This window comes from Castor canadensis, chromosome 4 (assembly GCF_047511655.1).
Source record: "Castor canadensis chromosome 4, mCasCan1.hap1v2, whole genome shotgun sequence".
Classification (NCBI taxonomy): domain Eukaryota; kingdom Metazoa; phylum Chordata; class Mammalia; order Rodentia; family Castoridae; genus Castor; species Castor canadensis.
Window position 1 is genome coordinate 125151502 of NC_133389.1, and position 13863 is coordinate 125165364.

Genomic DNA, 13863 nt, shown 5'->3' on the forward strand with positions numbered 1-13863 from the left:
ATTCTTCAGGCATAAAAAAGAAATGTAGAATTATAGACAGACTTTGGGGTTTTACAGAGTTCATATTAAGATATGGTCTTATTTTTCTTTATTCATTAATTTATTTGAGCTAGGTGGAAAAACCAAAAGTAGTGTCTCTTTTTTATTTTATTAGTGCATATTAATTGTACAATGTGAGGGGTTTCATTGTGATATTTCCATACATGCATATAATATACTTTAATCATATTCATCCCCTCTAATTATACTTTCTTATCCTCCCTCTCCCTTTCCTACTTTTTCTTATCTTTCTTACACTTTTTAAAAAATGGATTTCATTATGACCTTTTAGCATACATACAGTGTATTTTTATCATATTCCACTCCCCTTGCCCTCTATTTTTCTCCCTTCTGCCTCCCATTTACCCTCATAAATAGTCTGCCTTTTATGTTCTTGTCTTCTTTTTTCAGAAGTACTCTCTTCTGAGAATTTTCTGATGACTGTTCCAGGCCATTACGATTGAATTCAACAGGATGAGTTGCAGCTCTAACATTTTCAGGGCTTTCCTTGGCTATACACAGTGCCCAGGATTGATTTCCTCCTGTTTAGCCCTCATTAGTGCCTTAGTCACCTTTTCCTCCATTATCTGTCACGATTCCCCATCCTATCCAGATGCCCCCTAGCCTGTAACAATTGGATCTGGAGGGAGGTAGATTGAGTCATTTAGAACAGCCAGTTGAGCTATCTGTGCAGATGGAAATGTTTCTGTGTCTGCACTATCTAATATGGTAACCACTATCTACTTACGGCCATTGAAAAGATGTGGCTAGTAAAACTGAAAAACTAAATTTTAATTTTATTTAATTTTCATTAATTTAAGCAAATAGTCACATTTGGGTCATAGCTACCCTATTGGATTGTGTAGAGTAGAAGTACATCCATTTGCCAGTGATTGGTTTGTGCCCTATCATGGCAATGTCACACCTCTGTGATATTATAATGTTAAAAAAAAATTATCAGCTGGGCACTGGTGGCACACATCTGTATAGCTACTTGGGAGACTGATATTGGGAGGGTCACCTTTCAAGGCCAGCCTGGACAAATAGATCACTAGCGCGCCCCCCCCCCCCCCAGAGCCAAAAAAGGGACTGGAGGTGTGGCTCAAGTGGTAAAGCCCTTGCTTTGCAAGTACAAAGCTCTGAGTTCAAACCCCAGTCCCACCTCCCCCCAAAAACGATTATAATTGGACTGCCTCTATGAGACAAAAGCACCATAAGCTTCTCATTTTTCTTCTTCTGTTCTTGATACAACAATAATTGCTAAGTATTAACTTCTAATGAAGAAATTGGAGTATCAAGAAAGGTTATTTTGCCAGGTGCTGTGGCTCACACCTGTAATCCTAGCTACTCAGAAGATGGAGATTAGGAGGATTGTGGTTTGAGGGCAACCTAAGAAAAAAGTCCGTGAGACCCCCACCTCAGCCACTGGTTGTGCATAGTGTACAAACATGTCATCTCACCTAAGCAAGAAAGCATAGGAGGTCATGGTCCAGGCTAGGCCAGGCAAAATCAAACCAAAAAAGTGTGGCTATGCTCTAGAAATACTTCTAAGAAACCAGCTCTAATGAAGCATGCTTCATGAACTATCTCGTACTAGGAATGGTGTCAGAAAAAAGTAAAATTTCTAAAGGAATTCCGCCCCACCAGCAAAATCTGAGATGGTACACTGGAGTTACATTTACAAAGCATCATTGTTATTCTGTCTTGCACTGGTGGTGATAATAGCAAAGTCATTTCTGAGGCTGTCACAATATATTTCACAAACACCATTTTTTGTTTTGAAATGTTGTAAATCATTGTTATTGTCCCTGTAATTATGGAAAGATCATTCAGGTCAGTTAGTACATTTTTAATGGAAAAATTATTTGAAAACAAACTGAATAATAGTAGGTAAGACGATCTTTTATTTCATTGCACATAAAACATTGTCTTTCTTTTAACAGCAGATTGCTGTTCCACGCAATGATGAATGGGCACGATTTGGCAGAACACTTGCAGAAATTAATGCAAACCGAGCTGATGCAGAGGAGGAAGCGGCGACCCGAATACCAGCTTAGTTCCGGAAAAGGGAGTGTAGCTTTAGTGGATTTGGGGAAGACGCTTAAGTAGATCCTAAGACTATTTGCATGCTTCTGTCTAAATGATAATTAAAAGGAAATTTCATGGATTAAACTGTGGATTTAATGCAGTAAGCAAATCTAACAATGTCCCTTTTTATATTACCTGCATTTTGTTTTGAATTTGTGTCATTTTTAATACAGCCAGCTGACTTTACAGAATCCAGCCTTTTCTGAATTCTAAACATAGGTGTATGTTTAATATTAGTTATTCTTTTGAATTCTTTTCAACTTACAATACTATAAAGGTTTTTTTCCTAAAGCACAAATTAAGATCTGCATATTTTAAAATTATCACAATTCCCTGTTGTACTGAAAATGTTCTTATTAACTATAATGTGTAGGAACAGTGTTCTTATCACCCATGAACCCACTTATCTAAGTTCCATTCTAACATCCTTTTTCTTCATTATAGTTCATGTGGTAGTTATCTATAAATAAAAACAAATACATGTTAACTTTTCAAATTTTCATTTTTACTCCTTGCAATTTGAATTTTTCTGTCTCTTACAAAGTTTTTTTTTTTTTCATATCCTTCTTTAAGCTCCTGTTGTGAGCAGTCACCTCAAAATGTAAAGCTCTGTGCCTTAAATATACCATACAAGGGCATACTGTAGGTCTTCCTAGGTGTTACAAACTGATGTTTTGATAATCTGTCAGTGAAAAATTTTCCCTTGGTTAATTTTTACTTCACTACATTATTTTCTTTCCATCTATATTTGAATAAATGGAAAGCTCCTATTTTTTCATTGATTGAAACTACTATGCGTGTAAGCTCTTTAAGAGTAAACCTACCTTTGAGAGAAATTGATTTCATGGTTGTAGTAGTCATGAAGGCAAAGCACTCAAATGACCCAAATTTTGCATTGAATCAACTCCGCATCTTGAGATCCACAACTTTCTGTACATGGCTGAAACATAGGTGAAACTCTTTAAGAATAGAACTAGAGGATCTTGATTTTTGTCCACTTTAAATTGTTCATTTCCTTCATCCTGTTCTTTTGTCCTAAGATTTTAACTGCCTTTTATTCAACAGAGTTTGAACTAAGAAGGAAGATTAGCAACCAGAATTTTAGTATCTTTATTATGTTTTAAAAGTCCTAACAAATGTGTTAGATTTGTTGAGAGAGAATTCTAAATAATAACAAAACTTCTCAGCTATGAGTACTGTGTAGTGTCAGGAATAATTGATTAGAAATATTACACCCAACTCTAGTTTTAGTTCTGGCACCAATGAAAAGCCATTTTAGCCAAGTCTATGCTTCATTCTTTTATCTAGGAATTAAGTTTGAATTGAATGATTTCTGAATTTTCTTCCAGCTCTAAAGTTATTAATTGTAATTATATCAAGTATTTCTCCACTTTTGTATATTCCATTTTCATAAATTGAGCCACATAGTTCCCTTTATTTTTTTGTGTGTCGGTACCAAAGATAACATCTCAAGTTATTTGACAGTGGCAATGTCTGTGAGTCAAAAGTTCAGTTTCAGCAGGGTCACACTTTCTTTGTATAAAAAAATTCATGTACTCACTGTAAAAATGACTAAGAAAAAGGAAAACCATAAGTGTGAAAAACAGTGTTGCATAAGGTTGGAAATCAAAATATGTGACAAATCAGATGCTCATTGGACTCAAGTTATCTTGTTCTATTGAAAAAGAAAATAAAATTAGTAAGTATTTGCAAAATACTTATCACCAAAGAGTTTTGCTTTTGAGAAATAATTTCTTCACCTCCCCCCAGAAATACTTAATGTAGACCTGTGCCCATTCAACTTTAGTATATATTTTCAGGAGCACATGAATTTACTGTAAGAAATTATATTTAAAGTTTGCTATATAATAGCAGAAGAGAAAGTACTGAGGCTGTCGTTATCTGGTATAGAATCTCTGACAGTATTAAGTGTGACATATAGCTCTTTATGCTTTTAGAAATGAAAGACATAATTTTGAAAAATATCTAGTTACATAGATTGTACCTTTGTTATCAGTTTTTCTTTTTCTTGGAGCAGGCGATAAGTAACACCTTTCTGGCTCATTTCTTGGGTTTTGTTGTTTGGTTTATCTCCTTTTGAATGGGAAGTTAAAGATTATTCTTGTGTTGAGGAAATAACAGTTATTGTCAGTTTTGCAGACAATAATTAATTTGCAATAAATCTCTGAAATCATTTTTGGTATCATTTAAATCAAGTATTCATTGATGGAAGCTTTATTTCTTCCTTACCAATACAGTTCCCTACAAAGTTTGGAAGAATATCTTCATAGAAAATGATGTTGCAATAATGCTGAGATAATTGTATCATGAAGGAATGAATGACTTAAAGTTTAGAGGTAGGAACTGGTAGAAAGTAATGCTGGTGTGATTGATCCCAGTCTGTAATGATTTGTTCTGTTCTGTATAAGTTCAGTTATTTCTTTTCGAGTATAGAATTAAAACTAGGAAGATTCTTTTAAGTAATATCTTTAGACTTACTGCTTCCAAAATCTTAATAATTTACATACTGTGTTATAGTTTTAAAAATCCTTTTCATATTTAGGAAACATGAAGTCAATTTTAGAAAAAGGTCAGTGGTCCTAACAAGAATGTTAACTGCAAGACTTTGAATAGTCATCAAATTATAATGGTTTTCACAATAGTCTAATGTTCTCAGATCTTTTGTTGGTGTTTAAACTCTTGTTCTGTCTGCCAGGTTCACAAGTCTTCAACTTCTAAAAGTTTGAATGGATGTCAGGTATTTAAGTTTTCAGTATGTAGTTTCTAACCAGATAGCTTCAACATAGCCAATCAACAATCTTTTACAAACTTTTATAAAATTACAGTATTTTGTGTTGTTAGTTTCATAGCAGGAATCTCAGTTTGGGCTTCTTAATATTCCATTACCAGTTCCCAGACAGAGGATGGAACAGCTTGCACTCGGGTGTGCTTTCTGAAAGGTCTATTTCACTTTGTGAGGTCACTTATTCAGGTCTCTGGTAATGTATTACCCTGCCTCTTTCATAATGTAGTTGATTGGGCAGAAGGCTGTGAGCAGTGACTGTATGGGGTGTAGAGCACACCTGCACTGCACTGAACATGCAGAGGCCTGACCCTGTGGCTTTGGAAATCAGGTATGCCACTGGTAAGACTCTGATAGCAAGTAATTTTATCTTTGTGAATTTTTGTTCAGGATTTTTAAGTGCTTTTTTTCTGAACAAAGTAATGGAAATGCTGTGGAACAAAATTTCTTACATTTAAAGGTGGGCTGGTATGTGTGAGAAAGAATGCTTGGGCTCAGAAGACTCAAGTTCTAGGCCAGGTATTGTGGTGCACAACTGTAACCCCAGCACTCAGGAGGCTGGGGTAGATGGATCATGAGTTTGAGACCAGCCTGGGCTACATAGTAAGACTGTCTGAAAAACAAAAACAAAAAAATGAGCCCTGTTCTATTCTAGATCCCCCTGTACTCCCCATTACCAGTAATATAGCCTGGAACACAGATCAATATTGTCACATTACAGTTTGCTTTCTGTGACATTTATACAAGGGAATGTATATGTGAAGACTTCATAAATTATAAAATATTATACAAATAAGAGATTTTTAGTTTGACTTTTTTAAAGACTATGAGAATGGAGAGGAACTATTTTGTGAAGCTTTTGTGCAATGTAATAGGAGTTTATCTTTGAAGGAGTAAGCTTAGTGTCCAAGAAATTATTTTTTTAATTCTAAGAAATCTCATCACAATTTAAGCCCTAAGAGTAACAGTGAACCAAGGGAAAAATATTAATTCCCCTTAATCATTGATACTTTCTTTAAGAGGAGTGTCTTCTCTTTTTATATTCCATGGTAAAGTTACAAGTTATATACAGAACATAGACTGTGATATCTAGACCCTAGAAAAGAAGTAGAACTTCTTTTTGAATCAGTGAGAAAACAAACTTGCTTTAAGACAACAGTGCTACACAGTAGCAGAACCATAATCAGTTATTTCCTCAAAATTCTGCTGAACAGTTACTGGACTGTTCTGATTTTTTACTGTACCCTTCCCTCTTTCCTAGGATTAGTCCCCTTTGAAATAACACATGCTTGTTGTGGGAAGATGATCTCTAGAAGTAGGAACTCTTTTCCTTGAGGAACTTGTATGTGGCTGCCAGTCTTAGAGGAAGCCCTGTGATTAGTCTTGCAGGATCATCTTATCTACCCCAGACCTAGATTGGCAGATTCCTGCTTTCTTATTGTATCCAAATGTTTTCTAGACACAAGTCAAAACCTGATACAATGAACATCAATTGAGTAAAAAACTTGGTAAAATGACTAGGCCTTTACTAGTGAGCCTCATTTCCCATTAATGTTTGAATACAAATCATGAATTTGTCAGTATATTAAGGGTCATTAGATAGATTTGGAGGACCCTTCGTCTTCCAAAGGTAAAAGAAACAGCTTTAGTCCTCCTGAAACTCAGGAGCTATGCAAGCAGTTATTTTTATCAGTTGAGGAAAAGGACATACTTTGTGCTGACAGATTCGGAGTACAGTGTGATACAAAGAAGTCTCCTCTGAGTTTCTTGCTTCTCTTAGGCAAATTCATCTCCTGAAGCCTTTATCCCCTTTGCTGTAAAATGAATTCTGTAGTAATCAATGTTACAAGAGAATAACTAGAAAAATACATCTATATAGATCAAAAACCCTGAAAGGCTAATTGAATAGCAAGATGATATGCTTTAATTAGGATTATAACAACCAAGAGGAAACAACTGACTCTAAATCTTAATGTTTGGATAGTAGATTAGCCCTTTCAAAATACAGTGGTCCTGAGATTTATATTTCTAAAGGTCAAAGTATATTGGATCTCAGATTAACCAGGCCTTTGGGCCTATTTCCTCATCTACCACTTCCCAGGATAGTTATGAGAATTAAACCAGGATATGTATGCATGCTAAACTATAAAGTGCCAACATAAGGCATTGCTGTTATGGGAAGTGACCCATAATATGTTTACTCCCATATTTACAGGAGTAAATAACCTTCACCAGGTTCATTAACTGATCTGCAGTAACTCCTATGACTAGCAAGAGATAGTCTCTATCTCTTGGCTATTAGAGGCTGGAAATATGCTTTTAGAAATTTGGAGATCTCTGCTGACACAGCTGCTTTACCACCAGGCCTTGACCAGTTAGGATTCCTTGTAATTGTTATCTTAGCTTTTATATTCTGCTTCATCTACTGGAAGAGCTCACTAAACCAGAATGAGATGAGCTTCATCAAAATAGAGTTGGGAATAACAGGAGACTTTACTTAAAGGTCTTACACTAGTAGTATATACTTAACATGACAAGGTATAAAGGACTGATCAGTATAGATTCTGACCATGTGGTAGCAGTCACTGCTAGATTCTGCTAAGCAAGTTACTAAATGATTACATATGTACATTCACATATTCTCCTTTATGATATAGGAACTATTATGATTACTAATTTACAAAAGAAGAAATTGATTTGAACCAATATCTGAGAGTCTAATTTGTAGCCAATTTCCATGATGTAAGTGCTTCCACCATGGCCAGTTATAAACTACCGGTGTGATGTCACAGAACATGGAATAGGGAACCTTAAGTGACTCACAGTCTAGGCACTAACCCAGGCAGTCTTGATTTTAGACCCACTTTACATTCTGCTTTTATGACCTTAGTCAACCGACAATTCAGTTTTTGTGTTTTGCTATTTTGTTTTGGGGGTTTTTATTTGAGATCACACTTTGTTGCCCAGGCTGACCTCAAATTCACAATCCTCTTGCCTCAGCCTCCAGAGTAGCTGGAATTACAACATGCCACCATGTTTGGTTAACACTTTGGCTTTTTATTCACATAAGCCTACATGCATTAACATGTTTGAAAGACTATAAAACATCTCTAGAAAACACAGGAATTGTTAGTCTCTCTTCTAGCTTCTAGTCATTTAAAAAAGATTCTTCTTTTGTCCCTAATCTGTTTTAATTCAAAGCAAAAAAGATTGGTTTTCACTGAATTCTATTTTATAACCCCTAGAAGCTAGTTTTTAATACTGAAAGGCTCATCACAAAACTCTCATGTCAGAAAACAGAAAAGAGCTGATATTTTGAAAAACCTTATGGATTAATATTTTTTTCCTGTGAATGACTAATTGTACAAGACATGTTGCAACTGTCACACCATCCCAGAAATGATTACAACATTCCTTCCTTTAAGGAAAATTAACTGGGACAAGAAAAAGGTTACAAGAGTTTTTGTGTTTGCTTTAAATAATATTTGTGAGATTGGATCAAGATAGCACACAGAACAGAAGCCTCTACTTTCCCTATCAACTCTAAATCTTATAAAGTGCTAGAGCAGAAGGAAAACAGGAAAACCTGATACAGTATTTAAAAAAATGAGAGGGCTAGCAATGTAATAGAAATGTGAAGAAATGCCAGGAAAATAGAATGTATATAAGATCAGAGCTATAAGCCAATAAGGCAAGAGCAAATCACACAATTGAAAGTAGGCAAAGCCTACTAAAAAGGGAAAATGGGTTGTGACACAGAACAGGAGGGAGTCTCAGGGTGCTGATTCAGGATAGCTCAGCACATCAGATTCCCAACTGCAGGCTAAGTGGTGGCCAAAAGGAGTAGCTATATCCAGCTAGAGCAGAAGTGGGGGAAGAGCCTGGAACTGTAGAGACAGAGCCGTGTTCCCAGACAGTTGCTGATCCTCAGAAGGAAAAAAGTATACCCAGAATCTAAACATTGGCATATCCTTAACTGGCAACAGCCCACTGCTCACATTGTAGGCTTTGATAAACAACATCCATAAATGAGGTGGTCAACTACAAAAATAAGAAATAAGCAACAAAGCAAGCTATAACAATGAATTACCAAAATAATTGAGAAAAGTCCTGAACATCAAACTTTAAAAAAAAAAATCTACACTTGAAATAACAGGGAAGGTAGAAAAAGACATCAACTAAGTGTTTAATATCCCAAAAGCACAATGGAGGAAGTCATAGCCAAAAAAGTACAAGTTATTATCAAAGAGGACCGATAAGATCTTAAGATTAGAATTGTGATTGTTAATTTTTAAAGGGATGAATAAATTTCCCTTTAATTTTGTCTTAAGAATAAAAAAACCTTAAGAATGTACTTGTTTGCAAATGTACACTCTAGGTGGCCGATGTTCAACCCTTTTAATTAGTAGAGTGGCATTTCTTGGAGTGCAGTGTTAGGCATGTGTAATTATATTCACTTAATGATGAAAGCCATGACACAATTAGGAACACATAAGCACTAACTACTTCAGCTTGGAATGCACAGCGTGGTAAGGTCTTCTCCTACCTAAGCTTTGTGTTTTAGAATTACATCTGCAGGGAGCATAAATACATTTAACATATAACGAAGTCCTTATATAGTAATTTGGCTTCTATTTTTGAAGCAAAATTTAGAGCCTTTGGCTTAGTAGGATAATAGAACTCTTTACAAGTTCAGGGGACAATGGTAGTGATGCCAGGAGACATTTCCTTATGCACTAGTGCATCTCATACATATATAATAATGCTTATTAAGTCAAGACAAATTAAATGTAGACCTAGTTTTAATTAGCAAGACTGCCCAGATGGCAGGGGTTTTTCCTATCTGAATGGTACTGATTATAAACAGCAGAAATGCCAAAAGTTTCATTGACTATTTTATAGATTGAAGGACCTGATGTAATGCAGATTGTATAACAGAGCACTTGCTCATTCTGCATGTGTTAAAACTACACACTTTTCATTCTACAAACATTTGTGTAACACTTAGGTAACATTTTATGACATTTAGGCAGCTTTACACATTTTTAGTCACAGACATAGGATATTAAATGTATTAGAATCACCTAAAATAATAGTAGTTTGTTGGGCCAAATGCCTGGTGCCTCACATCTATAACCCTAGCTATTCAGAAGGTAAAAATCAAAAGAATTGCAATTTGAGGCCAGCCCAGGCAAAAAGCAAGACCCTATCTTAAAAATACCCAACACACAAAAAAAGGGCTGGCAGAGTGGCTTAAGTGGTAGAGCACCTGCCTATCAAGAGTAAGGCTCTAAGTTCAAATCCCAGTACTATCAAAAAAAAAAAAGTTGTTTAACCTCAGTTATAAAGTGGCCATTAAAAAGACTGAAATAATGCAGCATTGATGGTATAGTGGTGAGAATAGTTGCCTTCCAAAAGACTGAAATAAAGAGATATTTAAGTGAACTCAGTGAAGACTTAGTTTCCTAAGTAGTCAAAAGGTAGACAAAAATCAGAAAATACATGTAATTTTTTTCTTCTAGTGGTACTGGAATTTGAACTCATGGCCTCTTTGTGCTTGCTAGATAGGTGCCCCAACACTTGAGCCATGCCCCACAGTCCTTTTTGCTATAGTTATTTTTTAGATAGGGTCTTGAGTTTTTGCCTGGGTCAGCCTGGACTGCAGTTCTCCTGCGTATGTCTCACACCTACCTGGGATTACAGATGCACATCATCACACCTAGCCTATTGGCTAAAATGAAGTCTTGCTAATGTTTTTGCCCAGACTGGCCTCAAACCGTGATCTTCCCAATCTCTGTCTCCTGAGCAGTGGGATTATAGGTTGTACACCATGCTTGGCTCAAGCAATTATCTTGCTAAAACATAGCCATTTTTCTGGAAATGTTATTAAGAGCAGAAGAATTTTTTGAGACAGACTTGTTTCTATAGACATAGAGAATTAGGCTCTGTTTTACAAGCACACATTAAGTCTTGATCTCAGAAAGTTCTTAAATAGCTCTTATAGCCAAGTTAATCATACACAAACTTTTCCTAAGGTACATCTTCTATATAAAGACACACTCAGATACTTCTGAAGCTTTTTTAGCCTTCTGCTGTTGTGGTCCCATCCTTTTCCCATTTTGGAACAATCCTTTAAGAGAAGACCATATTTTATTTTACTTTCTTGCCCAAACCATTTCCTCTTCAACTTTTTTTTCTGCAAAAATATTTCCCTATTTGCTCATTCTTTTCTTTTTTCTAGTATGTATTTTGAAATTCCTGTTGCAAAATTTTTTAATTTAGACAAAATTATTTCTTTTTCCAGTAAAATAACTTTTCTAGTCTTATATTTCTATGAATAAGAAAGCTGTATTCAGCAGTTTTCTATATAATAACAACAGACAAAAATATATTTAAAATAGTCTTTTCTCCCTTTAGCCCCAACAGTTTGAAAGTTAATTCTTGAATGCCTGTATTTTAGTCAGGCCTGGATGGGACTTGAATAACTGGATTTTTTACTAGAGGCAGCAGAAGAAGAAAGAAAAAACAGACACAACAGCTCCTCTATATTAACTCTGTATCTGCAAAGAGTCATTCTAAAGATGCTCACACACATACACTCATATATGCAAAAAATGTTTTAAATCAGGCATGCTAAGAATGTCAATTTAGGCTGGGCACTGGTGGCTGGCTCATGCCTGTAATAATAGCCACTCAGAGGCAGAAATCAGAAGGATTGGGGTTCGAAGCAGCCCCAGGCAAATAGTTCAAGAGACCCTATCTTGACTTTCTGTGAGTGGTTAATGTCTTCCATCTCTGGCTCACAAAGGCCCAACCCTGGGGATTCCAACATGTCAGGTCAGGCCACTTGCTCTAATACACCAAATAAAGAAAATATACCAAATAGTTGTGAAGGTCAGAGAAAGTAGATTCATTACATGGCACAAGAACACCACAGGAAGAGGCAAAGTAAGCATTTCAGCCCATCTTCCTAGAATTCTCTGTATGATAAAGATGGCAATCCTACACACCAAAAAGGAAAATAAACACAACCAGGAAATAAGATTTAGGAAAGAGGTAAACATCATAAAAACAACAAACAACAGGAAATACTACCTACCTTTCAGTATTAACACTGAATGTTAATCGTCTCAATTCTCCAATCAAAAGACATAGAATGACAGGTTGAATTTAAAAAGCAAGACCTAACCATTTGTTGACAAGAAATTTACATCACTGACAATAGCAAACATTTGCTTAGGTGAAGGATGGGAAAAGATTTTCTAAGCAAATGGATCCCCAAAGTAGGCAGGAATAGCTATACTCACATGTGATAAAACAGACTTCAAACCAAAACTAATCACAAGAGATAAATAAAGTCATTTCATACTTAAAACGGGAACAATCCATCAAGAAGACATGGAATTATTAACATATACACACCAGTGTGCACCAAATTTCATGAAACAAACACTATGGACTTAGAAACACAGACCCTCCCAACATAGTAATAGTGAAAGACAACACAACAGGTCACCCAGACAAAAAAATCAACAAAGAAAATAAAGAATTTAATATTATAGAACAAACGGATTTACAGACATCTACAAAATATTTCATCCAGCAGCTACACAATACACATTGGTCTCAGCAGCCCATAGAACTTTCTCCAAAATAGATATTTTAGGACATAAAGTAAGTCTTAACAAAAACAAGAAAACTGAAATAGCCCCTAGTATTCTATGAGAAAACAATGGAATAAACTAGAAATCAACAACAAAAGAAACTACAGAATATATTCAGACACATGGAGACTGTACAACACATTGTTGAACAACGAGTGGATCATCAAAGAAATAGGAAAGAAATCAGAAAATTCCTAGAATCTAGTGAAAATAACTCACTTTTGGAATACAGCAAAGAAAGTGCTGAGAGAAAAGTTTATAGCTATGAGCACCTACATCAAAAAAAAAAAATATCTGAAAGATCCCAAATCAATGACCTAATGATACATCTCAAACTCCTAGAAAAACAAGAACAAGCAAATCCCAAAACAAATAGGAGAGAAATAATAAAAATAAGAGCTGAAATCAACGAAATAGAAACCAAAAAACCATACAAAGAATTAATGAAACAAAAAGTTGGTTCTTTGAAAAAATAAACAAGATCGATAGACCCCTGGCAAACCTGACTAAAATGAGAGAAAAAACCCAAATTAGTAGAATTAGGAACGCAAAAGGGGAGATAACAACAAACACCATGGAAGTCCAGGAAATCATCAGAGACTACTTTGAGAACCTATATTCAAATAAATTTGAAAATCGAAAAGAAATGGACAGATTTCTAGATACATATGATCATCCAAAACTGAACCAAGAGGAAATTAATCACCTGAATAGATCTATAACACAAAATGAAATTGAAGTAGCAATCAAGAGTCTCCCCAAAAAGAAAAGTCCAGGACCTGATGGATTCTCTGCTGAATTCTATCAGACCTGTAAAGAAGAACTGATACCAACCCTCGTTAAACTGTTCCATGAAATAGAAAGGGAAGGAAAACTGCCAAACACATTTTATGAAGCCAGTATTACACTTATCCCAAAACCAGGCAAAGACACCTCTAAAAAGGAGAACTATAGGCCAATCTCCTTAATGAACATTGACGCAAAAATCCTCAAACAAAATAATGGCAAACCGAATTCAACAACACATCAAAAAGATTATTCACCACGACCAAGTAGGCTTCATCCCAGGGATGCAGGGGTGATTCAACATACGAAAATCAATAAACATAATAAACTACATTAACAGAAGCAAAGACAAAAACCACTTGATCATCTCAATAGATGCAGAAAAAGCCTTTGATAAGATCCAACATCATTTCATGATAAAAGCTCTAAGAAAACTAGGAATAGAAGGAAAGTTCCTCAACATTATAAAAGCTATATATGACA

General features: G+C 35.4%; 1 protein-coding gene across 15 annotated transcripts in view; it reads left to right on the top strand.

The window, feature by feature from the left end:
- Dync1i2 (dynein cytoplasmic 1 intermediate chain 2) overlaps positions 1-3856 on the top strand; it is a 66110-nt gene extending 62254 nt beyond the window's left edge. For 10 of the 15 annotated variants that reach the window (XM_074071089.1, XM_074071091.1, XM_074071097.1 and 7 more), the window contains one exon: positions 1983-3856. In XM_074071089.1, coding sequence (XP_073927190.1) covers positions 1983-2096 — 114 coding nt within the window. In that variant the 3' untranslated portion in view covers positions 2097-3856. The remainder of the gene's footprint in view (positions 1-1982) is intronic. The other 5 variants (XM_074071090.1, XM_074071092.1, XM_074071096.1 and 2 more) reach the window with 1 other exon arrangement.
- The last annotated feature ends 10007 nt before the right edge of the window (positions 3857-13863 follow it).